Consider the following 23694-nt stretch of genomic DNA (forward strand, 5'->3'; position numbering starts at 1 on the left):
TATTTAGCAGCAGAGGTTGGAGTTGTCATTCGTAGCAAGAGTATCAATAGGATTGGATGTGTTCATCGGTCAGTGTGTGTTTTTTATTATGCAAGTCGGGGGGTGTCAATCATCATGACTGATACCGATCTGCAACATTGAACGATGATTAATGATATATTTACATCATAGAACTTTTTTGGGTTGTTTTATTTTTTTGAGTATTGGTCTTTTCAAAAAGTGTGTTTTTATTTACACTTTTTTTTGAGAATTAACAGGGGTTCTATGTACCCCTTGCTCATTCACATGGGAAGTGCTGGTATCTGAGGATCCCCTTACTTTTAAAGAGTTCTTTCCAGATTTGCATAAGCCCTATATTGTAAGAACCCCACAACCACTGTGGCCAGGGTGTTGGGGAAGAAACTCTTGTCCTCCATGCCCTGTGTTGAGAGCATGTGGTCTTCTATGGTTCGGGGGGTGCATGCTCATTCTCCCCCTTTCCTGGCCTGCCAGGCTTTATGCTCAGATAAAGGTCTGGTATCAATTTTAGGGGAGACTTCATGCCATATTTTTTGCAAGGGGCCCCCCTTGACATCCATACCAGATCCTCATCAAGGATCTGATTTGTACATTTAGGAGAACCCCATGCAATTGTTTGTTGTTGTTGAGTCCCCCATTACCATCTATATCAGACTCTTAGCCCGGGTTCACACTATACCGGGCTGCGGATCGCACAGGAGCGCTGTGCGTCCCAGTTCCCTGTTTCAGGGACGAATCAGGGCCAATTCTATGCCTGAATTCGGCCCTGAAACAGAGCCAAAGACGCACAACGTTTTTGTGCCGTGCGCTCCGCAGCCGCCCCGGAGGTATGTGAACCGGCTCCATAGGGAGCCGGTCACATTCTCCTACTATGCGGATTAGATGCGGGGAAATGCACATCTAATTCACATAGGTGTGAACCCGGGCTTATCTAGGTATCTAGATAAAGTTCTCATATAGATGAAGGAAATTCCTAGGCACTTTGGTTACAAAGAAAAGAAAGCAGCAATGAACTGTCATTTACCAGAAATTTAAACTGCTTTTTATTTTCTTTGTAAATGCTAGTTTCTCTAGTAGGTTGTATACATAATATAAATGCGCCATTTCAGAAAGTTTAAGGTCATCCCCAGGCATGTAATTTAAAGGAATTTTGCATTTTAATGCTATGCCTTAGGCATTAAAAAAAATGCTGTTCCCTTCTAAGTTTTTTAACATTTTTTTGCTTTAATACATGTTCCCAGGGCAGGGACCATATTACATAAGTCCACATAAAGCAGGACATCCATCTTGTATTTCTTTTTACCAGAGATGTACACTTACAGTACAAATCAAATTTGGAGGAAAATTTTAAAATCACAAGACTTTGTGAATGGTAGCCACTAGAGCAGGGGTCTCAAACTGACGGCCCTCCAGCTGTTGCAGAACTTTAAGTCCCATCACACCTCTGCCTGTGGGAGTCATTCTTGTACCTGTCAGACTTGCAATGCTTCATGGGACTTGTAGTTCCGCAAAACAGCTGGAGGGCTGCCAGTTTGAGATCCCTGCACTAGAGAATGCCTGTCTCAGGAGCTGTGGGACTGTAACTAAAACTGTATAAAGGCACAGGACTCAGAAGAGATACTGAACGGTATCAGTACCCAAAGGGTCATTGAGACATGGAGTACTTGTGGAGACACAAAGTGACAACAAGAGCTGACGTTACACATGGTGACACTGCATACTGGTAAGATGGGATTTCCATAAATTTGGGAGGAACAGGACATAGAGTGCCTGGACATCCATAGGGAGGGGCAAACGGTTCAGCTTCAGCCCGAGCATAAGTTCAGGCCGAACTTTGGTTGTTCGTACCTTCGGTGAATAACGAACATTATGGGGTGTTCGGGGCAAATTCGAAAATTGCAGAACACCATTAAAGTCTATGGGACACTAACATGAATGACCAAAAGTGCTAATTTTAAAGGCTTCTATGCAAGTTTTTGTCATAAAAAATGTTTGGGGACCCGGGTCCTGCCCCAGGGGACATGTATCAATGCAAAAAAAAAAGTTTTAAAAACAGCCATTTTTTCGGGAGCAGTGATTTTAATACTGCTTAAAGTGAAACAATAAAAATGAAATATTCCTTTAAATATGGTTCCCGGGGAGCCACCTTAGTATTCCCGTGTTTAGAACAATACCACAGCAAAATTACCGTATCCGTTAAAATCAGGGGAAAGTCGTGGGTGCGTGTTATACGCCGATCCCCGCTATCGCTATGTGAATGTCGGTGCTGAACGAGCGCCGCCGAAATCACAGAGCCGAGATACACATAGTCGGGTGTATTCGGCTCTTTCCGGTGCCGCTCACTGTCACGCCCAGTCCCGCCATTGGACCTGTGTTATGTCCATCATAGGGCGGGACTGGGCGGGACTGTGAGCGGCGCCGGAAAGAGCCGAGAACCCTCGGCTATGTGTATCTCGGCGGCGTTCGTTCACTTCCGCCGGCGCCGAGTCTCTCCGAACTTCGCGGCGCCATATTTAAAACTACTTCTATGTGTATGGCGGCGGCGGCAGCGGCAGGAGGCATGGACACTAGGCTGCACTGGGGACAAGGCTGCAGGGACAAGGCTGCACTGGGGACAAGGCTGCATTGATAAGGCTGCACTGGGGACAAGGCTGCATTGATAAGGCTGCACTGGGGACAAGGCTGCATTAATAAGGCTGCACTGGGGACAAGGCTGCATTGACAAGGCTGCACTGGGGACAAGGCTGCACCGACAAGGCTGCACTGGGGACAAGGCTGCATTGACAAGGCTGCACTGGGGCAAAGCTGCACTGACAAGGCTGCACTGGGGCAAAGCTGCACTGACAAGGCTGCACTGACACTGAAAAGGCTGCAATGACACTGAAAAGGCTGCAGATGAACACTGATGAGGCTGCATTGATGGGCATTTTAATGTAAGTTTCTTTTCCTTAAACTTCCCTCCTAAAAGTTTTTTTCCTTAAAATTCTCTCCTAAACTTGGGGTGCGTGTTATACGCCGGCGCGTGTTATACGCCGATAAATACGGTAAATATCTAAAGGAAATAAAGTCATTTAAAACTGAATGCGACTGTGATGAATTGTCGGATCCCTTCAATATAGATAAAACTCATTGATAAAAACAGCATGGGTTCCCCCCCAGTCGATTATCAGGCTCTTTGGGTCTGGTATGAATATTAAAGGGAACCCGAACCAAAATGTAAAAAAAAAATTGTGTGGAGTTTTTTAACATTTTTTTGCTTTAATACATGTTCCCAGGGCAGGGACCATATTACATAAGTCCACATAAAGCAGGACATCCATCTTGTATTTCTTTTTACCAGAGATGTACACTTACAGTACAAATCAAATTTGGAGGAAAATTTTAAAATCACAAGACTTTGTGAATGGTAGCCACTAGAGCAGGGGTCTCAAACTGACGGCCCTCCAGCTGTTGCAGAACTTTAAGTCCCATCACACCTCTGCCTGTGGGAGTCATTCTTGTACCTGTCAGACTTGCAATGCTTCATGGGACTTGTAGTTCCGCAAAACAGCTGGAGGGCTGCCAGTTTGAGATCCCTGCACTAGAGAATGCCTGTCTCAGGAGCTGTGGGACTGTAACTAAAACTGTATAAAGGCACAGGACTCAGAAGAGATACTGAACGGTATCAGTACCCAAAGGGTCATTGAGACATGGAGTACTTGTGGAGACACAAAGTGACAACAAGAGCTGACGTTACACATGGTGACACTGCATACTGGTAAGATGGGATTTCCATAAATTTGGGAGGAACAGGACATAGAGTGCCTGGACATCCATAGGGAGGGGCAAACGGTTCAGCTTCAGCCCGAGCATAAGTTCAGGCCGAACTTTGGTTGTTCGTACCTTCGGTGAATAACGAACATTATGGGGTGTTCGGGGCAAATTCGAAAATTGCGGAACACCATTAAAGTCTATGGGACACTAACATGAATGACCAAAAGTGCTAATTTTAAAGGCTTCTATGCAAGTTTTTGTCATAAAAAATGTTTGGGGACCCGGGTCCTGCCCCAGGGGACATGTATCAATGCAAAAAAAAAAGTTTTAAAAACAGCCATTTTTTCGGGAGCAGTGATTTTAATACTGCTTAAAGTGAAACAATAAAAATGAATGCGACTGTGATGAATTGTCGGATCCCTTCAATATAGATAAAACTCATTGATAAAAACAGCATGGGTTCCCCCCCAGTCGATTATCAGGCTCTTTGGGTCTGGTATGAATATTAAAGGGAACCCGAACCAAAATGTAAAAAAAAAATTGTGTGGAGCCTTCAGGTCTGGTATGGATATTAAGGTTATTAAGGGGAACCCTGCGCCAATTTTTTTTTAAAAAATGGCGTAGGGGCCCCCCAAAATACATACCAGACACTTCAGGTCTATATAAAAAAGGGAATATGGGACTTTAAATGAGGCAATTGACATGTGGAGGTAGAGTATATAGTAATCATTTTTTATTTGTAACAATAGTAAAAAAGTATTTTCATATGTATACATGCACAATGGCATAAACATAATAGATACATATTCATTAGCTAGGCAGCACATAAAAGATAGTAAATGTTAATAAATATAATACATGGTGTTTCATATTAGCAGGCATTAGTACATCATATGCAAAAGAGCTGCTATAAGATAGGTACACATACACATTGATAATTGCATAGTCCTCAATTGATCGTAGATGTATAAAAAATATATATGGGCCAGTGAATAAGTAATGAGCCGGACTTGTCTGAGCCCCCCATGGAAACTGGACGTGTTTCATGGCTATTTGCAATTCATCTGGAGTTGGGTACAGAAGTAAACTGTAAATATAAATAAATATGTAATATTAGTAAATATGTTCTACCCCTTTAAAAGGGAGAAAAGACCTCATGGGGAGAAAGAGATCTGTACTCACAGGTCGGCTATAGCACTGTGCTTGGCTAGCATCGAGGAGGATGGGACCCCAAATGGTTGTCTGTTCCGGAGCTGAGGCAAGGAACCCCACCCCAGCCAAGAAAACCTCCACATAGCATGCCCGATTGCTGCAATGCATTCCACATGTGTGGGGATGATTAAAAGTGTGGTGTTCTGAAAGAAAATGTATGAAAATGAGAAAAAACTGTGTAAAAACAATGAAAAAAGTAAAAAAGTTTTCTCATTTTCATACATACATTTTCATATTTTCGGGTGGCGTGAAATTAATTTACATTGCGGGACATTTTTATTTTTTATTTTTTAATAAAAGACTTGTCCCAAAGTGTCTCCTGTCATTTTTACTATTTTTGACACTTTTTTTGTGAATTGGTAGGGGTACAATGTACCCGTTACCATGTTACCAAGTCACATTGGGGGGCCAGGATCTGGGGGTCCCCTTGTTAAAGGAGGCTTCCAGATTCCGATAAGCCCCCCACCTGCAGACCCCAACAACCGCCGGACAAGGGTTGTGGGGATGAGGCAAGATGTTTTGGGGGGACCCCAAAGCACCCTTCCCATGTTGAGGGCATGTGGCCTGGTATGGTTCAAGAGGGGAGGTGCTCTCTCGTCCCCCCTCTTTTCCTGCGGCCTGCCAGGTTGCATGCTCGGATAAGGGTCTAGTATGGATTTTAAGAAGGACCACTAAGCCATTTTTTTTTAAAATTTTGGTTCGGGGTTCCCCTTAAAACCTGAAGGGCCTGGTATGGATTTTGGGGGGACATCCACACAATTTTATTTTTAATTTTGGTTCGGGGTTCCCCTTAATAGTCATATCAGACCCAAAGGGCATAGTAGTGGACTGGGGGGGGGACCCATGCCGTTTTGTTCAATGAGTTTTAGCTACAGTATATTGCCGGGACCCAACAATATATTACAGCCGCGATCAGTTTTAATTGACTTTTTTTCCTTTAGAAATGTAGTATTGTTCCAAACACGGGAAAACTGCGCCACTTTACAGGCATACTATAGACACCCCCCAGGCACAATATTAAAAGGAATATTTCATTTTTATTGTTTCACTTTAAGCATTATTAAAAATCAATGCTCCCGAAAAACGTCAGTTTTTAAAACTTTTTTTGCATTGATACATGTTCCCTGGGGCAGGACCCGGGTCCCCAAACACTTTTTATGGCAATAACATCCATATAAGCCTTTAAAATGAGCACTTTTGATTTTTCATGTTCGTGTCCCATAGACTTTAACAGTGTTTGCGTGTTTGTCCAAATTTTTTGCCTGTTCACAAGTTCTGGTGCGAACCGAACCGAGGGGGGGGGGGGGGGGTGTTCGGCTCATCCCTAGAGAATCAGAGCTAAGAGTCCTAAAAAAGGTCAAGTTACAGAGTCTAATGAGCTACCCGGTATTCTCCAGAGCACTCTACAAGAGAGAGATGAGCTTCGCTTCAGGGTGGCTCCCAGGTTGCACTTACCCAAACAGTCAGCAACTGAGCAGGAAGCACTGGTACACAAGTGAGGGGTACAGTAGAAAAAACAGGGTTACAGAGCGGAAAAAGTCTCTGAAAATACTGGGGTGCTGGGATCAACAGAACACAGGAGTGAGAGTCTCTGCAGTGTTGGAATAACAGGAACATCAAAGTGAGAATTCCTGGGAGTACTGGAGTGCTGGGATCATGGGAACACAGAAATTAAGAGTATCTAGTAGCACTGGGGTATGGGGATTACAGCAGACCAGGTTGGACCATTTAAACCACCCAGCAGAGTGCTATTGTTTCAGTGCTGCTCATCTCCATCTGCCATCATTATTTTAGGTATTTTAGACCACGGAAAAGCAAATTTAGGGTATAGAGCATCAATTGCACTACATTTTTTCTTCCATAGTCTAAAATACCTCAAATAATAGTGGCAGATAGAGATGAATACAGTGAAAATAGTTTTTCCTGAATATGTCCTTCTATGTCTGTTAGAATGCAGTAATTTCCACCCACACACATGTATACTCATAAACCCACCTGGCTAGAGTCTCTGAGATCACAGAAACATGAGAGCAAAAGTCTCTGGGAGCCCTCGGGGACTGGGGTCACAAGAAAGCTGGCACAAGATTCTCTGGAATCACTAAGGTTCCAGGATTATAGGAAAACATGACTCTCTGGGGTGCTGGGATCACAGGAACATAGGACAGAGAGTCTCTGGAAGCACGGGGGCTGATATCAGACAGGAATGCAGAATTCGGAGTCCCTGAAAGCACTGTAGTGCTTGGATCACAGGAACACAAGAGTGAGAGTCTCTAGGAGCAAAAGTTTGCTTGGATCACAGGAAGACAACAGGGACGCTGGATGCTCTCTTGTAGTGCACTGGGCACACAAGTATAAGAATGCTCAAAGCTCTTTTGGAGTATATAGGGCTTACAGATGCAGGAACGCTGGTAGCTCTCCTGGAGTACACAGGAATCTTAAGGGGGCACTAAGTGCAGAAATGCTGGAGCTCTCAGGGTCACATGGATAGAGAAGGATTCTCAAAAGATGACGTTTGAAGACATAGGGGGGGATTGACACCTAGCGTACTGGCTTTTAGTTGAAATGCCAAGCAACACATATGATAACCCTTTAAGACACCAGCAGTATCTTATTGGCTACAGGATGGTGACTTCATACAGAGGAAAAGTACTGGAGCAAGCAGAGGTGAGTGTGACACTCCTTGTCCACAGTACAAGCTCCAAATCAGAATACAAAAAAATACTTAACTTATTGGCACAGCAAAATCGGTGTCAAATGTGTGTGGTAATGCCACTGTTTTACAAAACACACACAAAAAAAGTGTACACCATTAATGTAAAAACTTACAATTTTGCCGCGTACACACGAGCGGAAAAAGATATGGCAGCTTTTCCGACAGGATCCTGCTCAAGTTTGCCTTGCATACACATGGTCACGCAAAAGTTCGCTGAACTTACAACCGTCAAGAACGCGGTGATGTACAACACTACGACGAGCCGAGAAAATGATGTTCAATGCTTCTGAGCATGCATCGAATTGTTTCTGAGCATGCGTAGGAATTTTGCGCGTCGGAATTGCCACAGGCGATTGCATTTTCGGATAGGAACTTTTCCTAAACGAAAAATTAAGAGCATGCTTTCAATCATTTGCTGGCTGGAAATCGGCCAGCAAAAGTCAGATGGAGCATACACATGGTCGCATTTTCCGACGAAAAACTCTCATCGGTCTTTTGCGGGCCGAAATTCCGATCGTGTGTACGCGGCATTAGATTCAGGTTATCATGCTATAAACCATATTGTAAAGCTGAATCAAACAGAAGATGTTTTAAAATGTCCTCTTCTCTATTCTTTATATTCAAAATGAGCAAAGACAGAACAAGGTAATATGCAAGACATATACAAAGCAGTATCATGTTTTATTTAAAGTACTGCAGAACATAAATTAGATCTCCCCAGCCAGTAGTACTGTGGAAAGATTTAGAACATAAAATATATCAAAGATTATAGATAACAGGATCTTAAGCCACTACTGTACACATGCCTCCAAACATTTTAAAATGTAAAAAAGCTCTATACCTAATTTGCTCTGAATTTTCAACAAATTTCCAACAGCTGCACAAAACAGCTCCTTTTCTAAGCCCAAGCACTTTTAAGGCTCAAAAACATCTGAATGTGTACATACAACATATCATACTTTCAGTGGCTGCGGGTGCTCAATATTTTGGGGGAGACCGCAAACAAACCTGCTCCCCCCCTCACCCTCACCACAGTGACCACCCCCCCACCGCGGGTAACAGGCAGGAAGGCGGCGATCAGTGGCCTTACCTTAAGCTGCTCCTCGCTCCAGTTTGCTGTGGGAAGTGCCAGGCCGTTGCTTCTTCTTTCCGAACAGGAAGTGGGTCCTGAGTCCCAATTGGCCAGGAGTCCTAAGACTCTCGGCCAATCGGGTCTCAGAACCTGCTTCCTGATTGGCCAGGAGAAGAAGAAGGAGGACATTAGCGAATATTAATTCGCTATTGCCACACAACTGGGTGGCTGAGCCTTCAGCTCTAATCATGTGCTTAAAAAAAAAAAAAAAAATTGAAATCCATGCGTCCGGCACCCTGCATATAGATGAGCAGCTGTGTGCATGGATTAGGGGGGCGGCGCCCCTGCACCCCCCAATGGATCGGCCACTACTGCATACTTTTTGTCTATTTTGCCTATATTTCTCCTGTGGATCAGAGGAGAGCAGCTCATTCTGTACCCCTGTTATCCGGTTTCAGCTGACAGTGGGCTGAAGCCTGCTGTCGGCTGACGTCACAGTGCTGGTCCAGGCTCTGAAAAGATCCCAACCATATGGTCGGTATCCACCCAGAAGCCTGGACCAACAGTTGGCTCAGCCTCTCAGCAAGCCCCTGAGAGCCTGAGGTAGCACCGCTCGCCCCCTCCACAGTCCAGTGCTCCAGTGAGTGCAGGGGGTTCCAGAGTAGAGAGCTGGAGACTGACAGTACCTGGCTCTCTGCTCACAGAATGCTGAGAGCTGAGCAATCAACAATCTTTTATTTCTCAGTTCTCAGTGCAGAGGCGGCGGGGGACATATGCAGCATCGGACTGATGCTTCATCCACCTAGGTTAGTATAAATGTTTTTTTCTAATTCACATACTTCTCTTTAAATATTTGCTGCTCATATACCTTCATGGAAGTTGGTACAGAAATGATTTACAATTAAATAACTAATGTGTTCTTAAAGCTGATACCAAGGGTACACAATATTTTCTAAATACAAAAAGCTGTGTGCATTCTCACTTGAGTCTTGGTATTCTTTGTGTATTTCTTTCAGATTTGTACAGTAATCCAGAGAGAAACAATACCTGTTCTTTAACTCTGTACATGAGTTTCCTTTAATAAAGACCAGTCACAGCGGCTATTTCTCATTGTGCAGGTCTTGTATCCACTCCTTGTAGTTTTCGGCAACAGCATGTAGTGGGTGGACTTGTTCGGCATCACACACAGTTCTGCTATGCATAAAGGCTATGTGTAGCACAGTAACAATATTACAAATACCTTTTACAAAGTATCTGGGTTTACAAAGGCATTTAGTAACACAAAGTGAATTTATATACTTTTTGGCTATTGAAGTATATATTTCCATGAAATTTTTTTGTCTAATGTTCAACTGTAAATAAAATGATGTGAAAAAACGTGTTTGGCATTTATAACCTATTTTTTATATTACCCTATGATGGCTGGTACAGAACCATCCGGTTTGGTGTCATCCAAGGTGAATCCAATTGGTGTTTCTTCTTCTTCGATCATCAAACATCCACATAACCCTAATAAACGGAGTAGTACATATTATTACTAATAATTCTAAACACAAACACAGAAACTTTGATATAAAGTCACGTAACATGGGTGCAGTAACAAAACTTCTAGACAGTTGGGTGCATTCAGCAGTAAGGATGAGCCGAACACCCTCTGGTTCGGTTCGCAAATTCGGACGAATACATGAACACCGTTAAAGTCTATGGGACACGAACATGAAAACTCAAAAGTGCTCATTTTAAAGGCTTATATGCAAGTTTTTGCCATAAAAATTATTTGGGAACCTGGATCCTGTCCCAGGGGACATGTATCAATGCAAAGAAAAGTTTTAAAAACTGAAGTTTTTTTTCAGGAGCAGTGATTTTAATAATGCTTAAAGTGAAACAATAAAAATTAAATATTCTTTTAAATATTGTGCCTGGGGGTGTCTATAGTATGCCTGTAAAGTGGTGCAGTTTTCCCATGTTTAGAACAGTACGACAGCAAAATGACATTTCTAAAGGAAAAAAAGTAATTTAAAACTGATCGCGGCTGTAATGAATTGTTGGGTCTCGGCAATATAGATAAAACTCATTGAAAAAAAACGGCATGGATTCCTCCCCCAAGTCCATTACCAGGCCCTTTGGGTCTGGTATGAATATTAAGGGGAACCCCGAACCAAAATGTAAAAAAATGCGTGGGGGTCCCCCCAAAATCCATACCAGGCCCTTTAGGTCTGGTATGGATAATAAGGGGAACCCTGTGCCAATTTTTTTTAAAAAATGGTGTAGGGCCCACCAAAATCAGACCATTATCCGAGCATGCAACCTGGCAGGCTGCAAGAAAAGAGGGGGGGCAAGAGAGCCCCCACTCCTGAACCATACCAGACCACGTGTCCTCAACATGGGGAGGGTGCTTTGGAGTAGCCCCCCAAAGCACCTTGTCCCCATGTTGATGGGGACAAGGGCCTCATCCCCACAACCCTTGCCCGGTGGTTGTGGGGTCTGCGGGCGAAGGGCTTATAGGAATCTGGAAGCCCCCTTTAACAAGGGGACCCCCAGATCCCGGCCACCCCCATGTGAATTGGAAACGGGTACATTGTACCCCTGCCAATTCCCAAAAAAAGTGTCAAAAATAGTAAAAATGACAAGAGACACTTTGGGACAAGTTCTTTAAAAAAAAATAAAAAAATGTCCCGCAATGTAAATCCATCTCATGCCGCCCGACGGACCGAAAAAAGAAAAAAAAAAGCTGCAACAGCTCCGCCTCCATGGGAGGCTCCCGCCAAGTGATGCTTCTTCTCAATGACAGCTGTTATATAGCTGAGGACGGGGCCACCTGGTGATGTAAACGGATGACCCAGCCCCCCTCTGACGCCACGTGACATCAGAGGAGGGCGGGGTCACCTGTTTACATCACCGAATGGTCCTCCCTCAGCTATATAACAGCTGTCAACGAGAAGAAGCATCACTCGGCCATGGAGGCGGAGCTGTTGCATTTTTTTTTCTTTTTTCGGTCCGTCGGGTGGCGTGAGATGGATTTACATTGCGGGACATTTATATATATTTTTTGTTAATAAAGGACTTGTCCCAAAGTGTCTCTTGTCATTTTTACTATTTTTGACACTTTTTTTGTGTGAATTGGCAGGAGTACAATGTACCCATTTCCAATTTACATGGGGGGCTGGGATCTGGGGGTCCCCTTGTTAAAGGGGGCTTTCAGATTCCGATAAGCCCCCCTCCCGCAGACCCCCACAACCCTTGCCCGGTGGGGACAAGGTGCTTTGGGGGGGCTACTCCAAAGCAGCCTCCCCATGTTGAGGGCATGTGGCCTGGTATGGTTCAGGAGGGAGGGCCACTCTCTCGTCCCCCCCTCTTTTCCTGCGGCCTGCCAGGTTGCGTACTCGGATAAGGGTCTGGTATGGATTTCGGGGGACCCCTATGCCATTTTTTTTATTTTGGAGCAGTGTTCCCCTTAAAATCCATACCAGACCTGAAGGGCCTGACCCATGCCGAAAAAACGACCTATACCGTTTTTTCAATAAGTTTTATTTATACAGTATTGCCGAGACCCGACAATTCATTACAGCTGCGATCAGTTTTAAATGACTTTTTTTCCTTTAGAAACGTCATTTTGCTGTGGTACTGTTATAAACACGGTACTATACACATACTATAGACACCCCCCAGGCACGATATTTAATCACTTGCCGACCAGCGCATGCTGATTTACGTTGTCAGACTGACACTGGTAGGCAAAAGGGCGTACAGGTACGTCCCCTATAAAAAGCGGTGCTGCGCGTGAGTGCGCAGAGGTCTCCGTAATCGTGACCGCAGGTTTCGCAGACTTGATGTCCGCCGTGTGCCTGTGATCATGTCATGGAGAGGTAGAACGGGGAGATGCTTTTGTAAACAAAGCATTTCCCCATTCTGCCTAGTGACAGGACAGAGATCACTGCTCTCTGTCTTCGAGTGCAGCGATCGCTGTAATGTGAGGTGTAGCCCCTCCCCCGCCATTAGAATCACTCCCTAGGACACACTTAACCCCTTCACCGCCCTCTAGTGGTTAACCCCTTCACTGCCAGTGTCATTTACACAGTAATCAATGCATTTTTATGCTATATAAATGACAATGGTCCCAAAATAGTGTCAAAAGTGTCCGATCTGTCCACCATAATGTCGCAGTCCCGATAAAAATCGCAAATCGCCGCCATTACTAATAAAAAAAAATAATAATAAAAATGCTATAAATCTACCCCTATTTTGTAGACACTATAAATTTTGCACAAACCAATCAATATACGCTTATTGCGATTTTTTTTTAACAAAAATATGTAGAAGAATACATATCAGCCTAAACTGAGGAAAAAAATAGTTTTTTTTATATATTTTTGGGGGATATTTATTATAGCAAAAAGTAAAAAATATTGCTTTTTTTTTCAAAAGTGTCGCTTTTTTTTTTTTATGGCGCAAAAAATAAAAACCACAGAGGCGATCAAATACCACCAAAAGAAAGCTCTATTTGTGGAAGAAAAAGCAAGTCAATTTTGTTTGGGTACAACGTCGCATGACCGCGCAATTGTCAGTTAAAGCGACGCAGTGCCGAATCGCAAAAAGCGGTCTCGTCAGGAAGGGGGTAAATCCTTCCAGGGCCGAAGTGGTTAAAGGAATATTTCATTTTTATTGTTTCACTTTAAGCATTAATAAAATCACTGCTCCTGAAAACCTGACATTTTTAAAACTTTTTTTTGCATTGATACATGTTCCCTGGGGCAGGACCCGGGTCCCCAAACACTTTTTATTATAATAAAACTTGCATATAAGCCTTTAAAATGAATGTTGGTTTTTCATTTTAGTGTCCCATAGACTTTCGAATTTGCCGCGAACACCGCATAATGTTCGCTGTTCGGTGAACAGGTGAACACCCGTTGTTCGAGTTGAACTTACGTTCGACTCAAACATCGGGCTCATCCCTATTCAGCAGCAGAACTAAATTGGATTGAGTGTAGGGGCAGAAGAGGTGGTATGTACTGCATCAATATTCTCTTTGAAAGCCATTAATAAACTGTCTAATAGTTGTATGCCCTGAAAATTAAGTAAATTTAATGCTTAATCCAATGATACATTGAGGGTGAGGTTCACAAGCATGTTCGGAATCTGACATTTACTCCACCCTGAAAGAGAGCTGTCAGAACATACTCCCCTCTTGGGAAGACAAGGATATGCCAACCATCTCTTATGCATTTTGCTGTATTCTTAAATCAGGGTCTATGTAAAGCCTAATCTAATCTTCTGTGATAGTTGCATCAAGTGACTCCACATTCAGGAAAAGGTGATAATTTCAGAAAAAAAAAAAACATTTGATACAAATATTGGAACAGCTATAAATGTGATTGAGGGGATATAGTGTCAACTACTGTTACCTTCTGATTACACTGCACAGTGAAGCCAAGTGTCAGAAAATGAGATAAGACCTATCTCACTGTAGATAGCAGTATCATTCCTCTAAATGAATTAAGGATGCCTGAACAAGCCAGATAGTTTCTACCAAAAAACTCATTGTTTGGCTCTTATCAACAAATGGAACACAGCACCTGTGAGTGCCATGGTTTTCTGCTATATTTCTTTTTTTTTTTTTTTACAGGTGAAGTACAGAAAATTATAAGTAGGCAGTATGCAGAGGTCAGATTCTGAGTTTTGTTTTCATGAAGCACACAAGTTGCATAGAATTTATAAGTTCACTCTGTAAGTATGTGGGTTTCCTCTTTGTGCTTATGCACAACCACACACATGGTTTACACCCAAAATCAGCCTTTATGTGTACTTATGTTTGCACTAGGGACAATAGACTGAAAACTTTTTGGGAGCATAGCAGAATATTTTAGTTTCTGTGGAAAATAAAATAATACTGTGGAGTATGATGGTGCTATGATTACAAGCGGTCCCCGGGTTACAAACAAGATAGGGTCTTTAGGTTTGTTCTTAAGTTGAATCTGTTTGTAAGTCGGAACAGGAACATTTTTTATTGTAACTCCAGCCAAAAAAAAATATTTTTAAACTGTTTGGATAACATAAAGAAGGGTTAACACCCCTGTAACGTTTGTTTTGCTGTCTGTGCCCCTGTTCAGAAAATTTCACCTCACTTTCTGTCCCAATGACAATTGGATTTTGAAAAATTTGTGAGGTTGTGGAAACTAGGATTGGTGATAAAGCATCAGTGGAGACACCTTTTTCCCATAATAACTCTTACAGGAGTAAATTTCTCTTCCTAGGGGTAGATTTGCTCTCACTTCCTGTTGTCTCCTTCTGTTTGTAAGTAGGAGTCGTTTGTAAGTTAGATGTTTGTAACTAGGGGACCACCTGTATTTCTAGTAGCTCTTATTATATTTAATATAAAAGCCAGTGCTCTTTGATGTTCACCTACAGGTGACCAAATTCAGAGTGTAGGGTGTAAGCTGCTTCACTTAATTTGTTATCTCTTTTACAGTCCAGAAATTAAAGTTAGGGGAGCATTTGAAAAAAGGTAAGATAAGCTGTTTCCTAAAGTATCCAGGCTTCTATATTATGCACAGTTCCCTTAAAATGTAGTTAGTTTAATCGCTTGCCGACCAGCCGCCACTGTTTTACTGCGTCAAAATGGCACGGCTGGGCAAAATGGCGTTACCTTGCAACGCTTCGCTTTTTGGACACTAGGGACACGCGCGCACCACCGGAGGTGCGGGCGTGTGCCCATAGCATGTGCCCAAAGCCGATGCGAGTGCCCGGCGGGCGTGTGTAAACACACAGATCCCGGTTCTTTCAGGGGTGTAGAGACAGATCGCGTGTTCATACTAAGTATGAAGACCGACCTCTCTTCTCCTAGACAGTCCCATCCCCCCTACAGTTAGAACACACCTAGGGAGCACAGTTAACCCCTTGACTGCCCCCTAGTGTTAACCCCTTCCCTGCCAGTGACATAAATACAGTAATCAGTGCATTTTTATAGCAGTGGTCGCTGTATAGTTGTCAATAGTCCCAAAAATTTGTCAAAAGTGTCCAATTTGTCCGCCGAAATATCGCGGTCCCAATAAAAATCGCTGAAAGTAAAAAAATAAATAATAATAAAAATGACATAAAACTATCCCCTATTTTGTAGATGCTATAACTTTTGCGCAAACCAATCAATATATATGCTTTTTTTTGCGATTTTTTTTTTTTTTTACCAAAAATATGTAGAAGAATATATATCGGCCTAAGCAGAGAAAAAAAAAATTGATAAAAAATGTGGGATATTTATTATAGGAAAAAGTAAAAGATTTTGTGTTTTTTTTTTTCAAAATTGTCACTCTTTTGTTTGTTTATAGGCGCAAAAAATAAAAACCGCAGAGGTGATCAAATACCACCAAAAGAAAGCTCTATTTGTGGGGAAAAAAGGACGTTAATTTTGTTTGGATACAACGTCGCACGACTGTGCAATTGTCAGTTAAAGCGACACAGTGCCGTATTGCAAAAAATGGCCTGGTCATTGAGCAGCCAAATCTTTGAAGTGGTTAAAGGAAATCTGTCATGAAAAAAAATATGGAGGCTGTCATTGTTGATCTTTCTTTATGAAAATCCTACTGGCCCATCTGTCATGCTGATGCTTTTGCTTTAAATCTTAGGGGTTTATTTACTAAAGCTGGAGAGTGCAAAAATCAGGTGCAGCTCTGCATAGAAACCAATCAGCTTCCAGATTTTTCTCCCAAAGCCTAATTGAACAAGCTGAACTTAGAAGCTGATTGGCTACCATGCACAGGTGCACCAGAGTTTGCACTCTCCAGTTTTAGTAAATCAACCCCTAGAATTATTGACCTACAACACAAATGCAGATACAGGTGGTCCCGGGTTACAAACATCTGACTTACAAACGACTCCTACTTAGAAACAGAGGGAGACAACAGGACGTGAGAAGAAATCTATCCCTAGGAAGGGAAAATAACTCTTGTAAGAGTTATCATGGGAAAAGGGTGTCTCCACTGGAGCTGTATCACCAATCCTTGTTTCCACAACGACCCAAATTTTTTAAAATCCAAATGTCATTGGGACAGAAATTGAGGCACAGATAGCAAAACAAACGTAACAAGGGTGTTAACCCTTCCCTATGCTATCCAAAAAACATAAAAATTATTTTTTTGGCTGGAGCTACACATAAAAAAATGTACCTGTTCCGACAAACAAATTCAACTTAAGAACAAACCTACAGACCGTATCTTGTTTGTAACCCGGGGACCGCCTGTATAGTTTTTTTTTCAGACATTTCATCATACTTCATATTTATTCCAGGTCAATAGCCCTTCAGTTTCTGTCACTGGATACATTTATTTTGCAGGAAAAAGGATCTGTAAGTATTTTATCTAATATCCTACTGACATGTAATAAAAGGTGTTAGATTTACCACCATCAAATGTCTATGACTAGAATGAAGTTGAAACTGTTGACAGATGGGGAAGGAAAACCAGCAAATGTAATTAAATTTGTTGATTGTTGACAGAAGCCAGACAATTGATAAAAAAAACCAAAAAACTACATTTATTATTATAACAAAAAGGTAATTTATATTGTTAGAACACAGAAAATGTTACATTGTGATATATATGCCTTGACAAAGTATTCATATCCCTTGAAATTTTCCACATTTTGTCATGTTACAACCAAAAACTTAACTGTATTTTATTGGGATTGTATGTGATAGACCAACACAAGGTGGCACATAATTGTGAAGTGGAAGGAAAATGATAATTGGTTTACAAATGTTTTTACAAATAAATATCTGAAAAGTGTGGCATGCATTTGTATTCAGACCCCTTTACTCTGATACCCCTAATTAAAATCGAATGAAACTAATTGCCTTCAGAAGTCACCCCATTAGTAAACAGAGTCCACGTGTGTAATTTAATCTCAGTATAAATACAGCTGTTCTGTGAAGCCCTTAGAGGTTTGTTAGAGAACCTTAGTGAACAAACAGCATCATGAAGGCCAAGAAACACACCAGACAGGTCAGGGATAAAGTTGTGGAGAAGTTTAAATATAAAGGGTTAAGTTATAAAAAAATATTCCAAGCTTTGCACATCTCACAGAGCACTGTTCAATCCATAATCTGAAAATGGAAAGGGTTTGACTGGCTGGGCAAGGAGAGCATTAATCAGAGAAGCAGCCAAGAGGCTCATGGTAACTCTGAAGGAGCTGCAGAGATCCACTAACAGAGATCCACAAAGCTAAACCTCCCAATGTTCAAATTATTTGCCTAATCAGGAGTAGTTCCAAGATTGGCAAAATGATCTTTCAGCTGGTTTCACTGGTATCTGGAGAGAATTGAACCCCACAAAAAAAGACTATACGCACTTCTCCCATTCACACCAATCCTACGCCAGGATTGACCACCTCCTGGTCTCCAGCACTTTAATCCCCTCAGTGCTTAGAGCACATATTACAGACACGGTCTGGTCAGACCACTCCAAGGTCTTTATTACAATTCGTAACCGATCCCCCCAACCTAACTTTCCCCACTGGAGACTTAATGAAGCCATCCTAAATTACCCCATCAGTAAAACTGAATAGAAAAGGCGTTGAACGGTGTTTCAGCGGAAACTTTATAGGCGGCGCATAAAGCCACTATAATGGAGAAGAATTTCTCCTCTCTCCAGGTAGAATACAAGAAAGACCCATCTCAAGTCCCCACCTCCCTTCTAAATGCTGCCCGACTGGAACTGAACCTGGCACTGACAGACAATGTAGCCACAAGCATTAGATGGAGTGGGGCGAGATATTATCATCAAAAAGACAAGACAGACTCCCTACTGGCATCCAGGCTTACACCTTGTGCCCGCACTTACTCCTTGAGTATAATGCAAGCCCTTCACAAGTTCCATGAGAACCTATACAGTGTATAGCAAGCTGAAAGTCCTTCGGATATCTCTAGCTTTCTTGATAATCTCCCCATCCCCACTTTGGCAGCAGAACATAGAGACAGACTCAAAGCCCCCTTCTCTACAGAGGAGGTGTTAGAGGTGATTAAAAATTTTAAGAAAAACTCAGTCCCGGGACTAGACGGGTTTTCAATTCCCTACTACAAAGCCTTTGCGACAACTGTAGCACCCTACATGGTTAAATTTCTTAACACCAAAACCAAAGGTGACCCTCTTGACACACAGTTAAACTCAGCGTTTATAACCGCCATCCCAAAACCAGATTAAGATCCGGGTGAGGTGAGCAATTACAGACCAATATCCCTGATCAATACTGATTTAAAGATCATGACTAAAGTCATGGCCGATCGCCTTGCTTCCTTTATAGGAGCATACATTCATAAAGATCAGGTGGGGTTTATCCCAGCAAGACAGGGCCCAGACCAAATTAGGAGAGCAGTAGACATCGTCTCCCTCTTACAATCCAGTTGGGATGATTGTACGAAACAAGCCAGTATGTTACTGTCGTTGGATCTTCGAAAAGCATTTGATTCTGTCTTTTGGCCCTATCTGTTTCCCCTAACTGGGGATTTGACCCTCATTTTACAGACCTTCTCAAGGCATTATATTCTATGCCAAAAGCTAGGATTCGCCTACAGGGCCTCTACTCAGATCCCATTAAAATAGCGAAAGGCACTCGCCAAGGCTGCCCATTATCTCAATTAATCTTTGCCATGGCAATAGAATCCCCAGCATTTGCCATCAGTACAAATCCAAACATAGTGGGGGTCAAATGTGGCCCCAACACACATAAATGTGGTCTCTTTGTGGATGACCTACTCCTCTTCATCACCTCCAGGGTCACCTCCCTTCCTTTCATATGCAAACTCTTAGAAGAATTTTCCAAGGTCTCAGGACTGCGGATTAACTACGCCAAATCACAAGCACTTAATGTCTCTCTCCAGCCACCACTGGTGGCTCAGTTGAAGGAATCCTTTAAATTTGAATGAAGCAAATCCACCATCACATAGTAGGTTACATAGTAGGTGAGGTTGAAAAAAGACACAAGTCCATCAAGTCCAACCTATGTGTGTGATTATATGTCAGTATTACATTGTCTATTCCTGTACGTTGCGGTCGTTCAGGTGCTTATCTAATAGTTTATTGAAACTATCAATGCCCCCCACTGAGACCACCGTCTGTGGAAGGGAATTCCACATCCTTGCCTTTCTTACAGTAAAGGACCCTTTTCTTCAAATTTTAATGAGTGGCCACGAGTCTTGTTAAACTCCCTTCTGTGAAAAAGTTTTATCCCTATTGAGGGGTCACCAGTATGGTATTTTTATATTGAACTCATATCCCCTCTCAAGCGTCTTTTCTCCAGGGAGAATAAGTTCAGTGCGCGCAACCTTTCCTCGTAACTAATATCCTCCAGACCCTTTATTAGCTTTGTTGCCCTTCTTTGTACTCGCTCCATTTTCCAGTACATCCTTCCTGAGGACTGGTGCAGAGAACTGGACAGCATACTCTAGGTGTGGCCGGACCAGAGTCTTGTAGAGAATTAAGCCCCTTTTTAATGCATGCCAATATTCTGTTTGCTTTGTTAGCAGCAGCTTGGCATTGCATGCCACTGCTGATCCTATCATCTACTAGGACCCCCAGATCCTTTTCCATCCTAGATTCCCCCAGAGGTTCTCCCCCCAGTGTATAGATTGCATTCATATTTTTGCCACCCAAATGCATTATTTTAAATTTTTCTACATTGAACCTCCTTTGCCATGTAGCAGCCCACCCCATTAATATGTTCAGATCTTTTTGCAAGGTTTCCACATCCTGCGGAGAAGTTATTGCCCTGCTTAGCCTAGTATCGCCTGCAAATACAAAGATTGAATTGTTTACCCCATCCTCCAGGTCGTTTATGAACAAATTAAACAGGATTGGTCCCAGAACAGAACCCTGGGGGACTCCACTACCCACCCCTGACCATTCCGAGTACTCCCCATTTATCACCACCCTCTGAACTCGCCCTTCAGTACCTGGGATAAACCTCACTCCCAAGTTTGAACAACTGTATTCTGCTAACTATCCCCCCATGTACCAGAAACTAGAAACAGACCTTAAAGCCTGGGCCCAACATGAATTCTCTTGGTTAGGCAAACTTAACTCCATCAAAATAACTTTCCTCCCGAGACTCCTATATCTTTTCAAAATGATTAAATTAGTTTGCAGTAAGTTGGGACACCGATCCCCCTGACACACGCTTTTCAGACTAAGGACTAGAGGTCGACTGGATCTCCCAAACCTGCTCTGGTATTACCAAGACATAAAGACTTGCTCAGCTATCCACAGTATACTCTAAGATGGTCAAACTGGACTGGGTAGACATTGAAAGACAGGTGGTTCCCTTGCACACCCTAGACTATCTCCTATGGCAGGGATATGCAATTAACGGACCTCCAGCTTTTGCAGCTCTACAAGTCCCATGAGGCATAGCAAGACTCTGACAGCCACAAGCATGACACCCAGAGGAAGAGGCATGATGAGACTTGTAGTTTTGCAACAGCTGGAGGTCCGCTAATTGCATATCCCTGTCCTATGGTGTCCACCTTCAAATCGCCCTCCCATTCTATCCCCCTCCCTTTCCCACGCTGTAACCCTTTGGAATAAGCTCAAGCGGTCCCCATCTCTGGTATCAGATAGCATGCCCTTGGCTCACATGTTCCATAATCCGGACTTTAGCCTGGGGATGGAAATTAAGGCCTTCAAGCGGTGGCTGCATAAGGGGATGTACCAGATTGGACTTTTTCACCTCTGCGGGCCCCATCTCGCTCGCCTACTGTGTTAATCAACTGGATCTATCTGACTCGGAAGGTGTCTGGCATATATCTCATTACCTTCACTCTATTTGGTCGACGAAACCTAACCCCCTCAATTTTCACCCTACGAACAATGGTGTGGTCAAGTCGTGGAGCAGAGGGGAGGCAATTCCATAAATTACTCGACGCTTGCTCAAACTATATCAAAACCCCCTTACATGCTAGCTTGGGAATCTGAACTTCAGGAACAATGGGATCTGGACACATGGCATAGGGCCTTCTCTAGATCCTATAAGGGTATCCTCAACACCTCCCTAACGGAAGCCATTATGAAAGTCATCAAGAGATGGTACATGACCAAAACTCTCCATTATCTTCCCTTTGGTGTCCCCTCTCTGTTTCCGAGGGTGTCAAATGAAGGAAACAATGTTACACGTATGGTGGGACTGTCCCAAAATCAGAAGTTATTAGAAAAAAATCTTACAAATAATATCCAACGGTAACGGAGTTCTTGATTCCCGAGTCTCCTGCAACAGCCCTCCTGAACTTCCATATCCCTAAGGTTCCGAGATACTCTCAAAAACGTATCTTCTTTATCCCCCTAGGTACCAAACTTTCCATAGCCAAAGCCTGGAAACTCTACAAGGTCTCCATTCAGGCGGCTAAGCGTAAGATCTCCTGGATCATGTCACAAGAGAAATTGGTGAGCTCCTTACTGGACACCTCTCACCAGTTCCAGGAGAATTGGGAATCCTGGGCCAACTATGTAGGAATCCACAAATCCACTAGTTTCTCCAAATCCTAAGTGTTATTCTTTCCTGACCTCTTTTTTCCATACTTTCCTCTTTTGGACCTGGTCTTTTTTCCTCCCTATCTTCACCCCACTAGGTCCTCTTCCCCGTGTTGCAGTTCTGTTCTTGATACATGATGATATTACTTTCTCTATGAGACGTTTTCACTACTATGTTCCTCAAATCCTAAAACAGACTAGTGGCATAGGACAATCTCTTGTTTCTCAATTTGTTTGTTTTGCTTGATCATTATGCTGGCTGGTCTTCAGACGATAGGGCCTAGGGGGAGCCCCTGCTGCTCTACCCCTGTACAGCTAGCTCCCTCTCCAGGTGCAGTTGGTGGACGGGTCTTGGTCACCCCCTTCAGTCATCCTCATCCTAAGTTAATACTATGTTTTACAGAACGGCTCCTCAATTCTCTCGTCACAGACCTATTGCTCCAGTTATACTCTCTAAGTCAGTCTCTATGGATGTTTTCTTTATGTTCTTTATGTCATCTCATCAATATGCTCTGTTACTTTTATGAAAATCAATAAAAATCTTTGAAAGTAAAGAAAGCCATTGTTGAAATAAAGCCTTAAGAAGTCATGTTTTTAGTTTGCGGGAAGCCATGTGGAGGACACAGCAAACATGTGGAAGAAGGTGCTCTGGTCAGATAAGACCAAAATTTAAAATTTAAATTTAAATTAAATTTAAAAAATTTTTTGGCCTAAAAGCAAAACGCTATGTGTGGCAGAGAACTAACACTGTACATCACCCTGAACACACCGTTCACATCCTGAAACATGGTGGTGGCAGCATCATGTTGTGGGGATGCTTTTCTTCAGCAGGGACAGGGAAGCTGGTCAGAGTTAATGGGAAGATGGATGGAGCCAAATACAGGGCAATCCTAGAAGAAGTTAGAGTCTTTATAAGCCCTGAGACTGGGGCAGAGGTTCACCTTCCAGCAGGACAATGACCCTAAACATACAGCCAGAGCTACAATGGAATGGTTTAGATCAAAGCATATTCATGTGTTAGAATGGCCCAGTCAAAGTCCAGACCTAAATCCAATTGAGATTCTATGGCAAGACTTGAAAACTGGTGTTCACAGACTCTCGCCATCCAATCTGACAAAGCTTGAGCTCTGGGGGGCTAAATACAAATGCACACCACACTTTTCACATATTTATTTTTTTTTTTAATTTAAAAACATTTATCATTTTCCACTTCAAGTTCCACTTCACAATTATGTGCCACTTTGTGTTGGTCTATCACATAAAATCCCAAAAAAACACATTTACGTTTTTGGTTTTAACATGAAAAAATGTGGAAACTTTCATAGGGTATGAATACTTTTTCAAGGCACTGTACTTAATGTGATTTCATTCCTTAGGAAAAAAAAGCGTTGAATGAATGAATGAATATTGTAATATTT

General features: G+C 42.6%; 1 protein-coding gene across 1 annotated transcript in view; it reads right to left on the minus strand.

Annotated features, from left to right (window-relative positions):
* Positions 1 to 23694, minus strand: part of LOC141128787 (amine oxidase [flavin-containing] A-like) — a 160332-nt gene that overhangs the window by 46093 nt on the left and 90545 nt on the right. The window contains exon 9 of the mRNA XM_073616285.1: positions 10181 to 10277. Within this exon, the coding sequence (XP_073472386.1) occupies positions 10181 to 10277 (97 nt within the window). The remainder of the gene's footprint in view (positions 1 to 10180; positions 10278 to 23694) is intronic.

This window comes from Aquarana catesbeiana, linkage group LG02 (assembly GCF_042186555.1).
Source record: "Aquarana catesbeiana isolate 2022-GZ linkage group LG02, ASM4218655v1, whole genome shotgun sequence".
Lineage (NCBI taxonomy): Eukaryota > Metazoa > Chordata > Amphibia > Anura > Ranidae > Aquarana > Aquarana catesbeiana.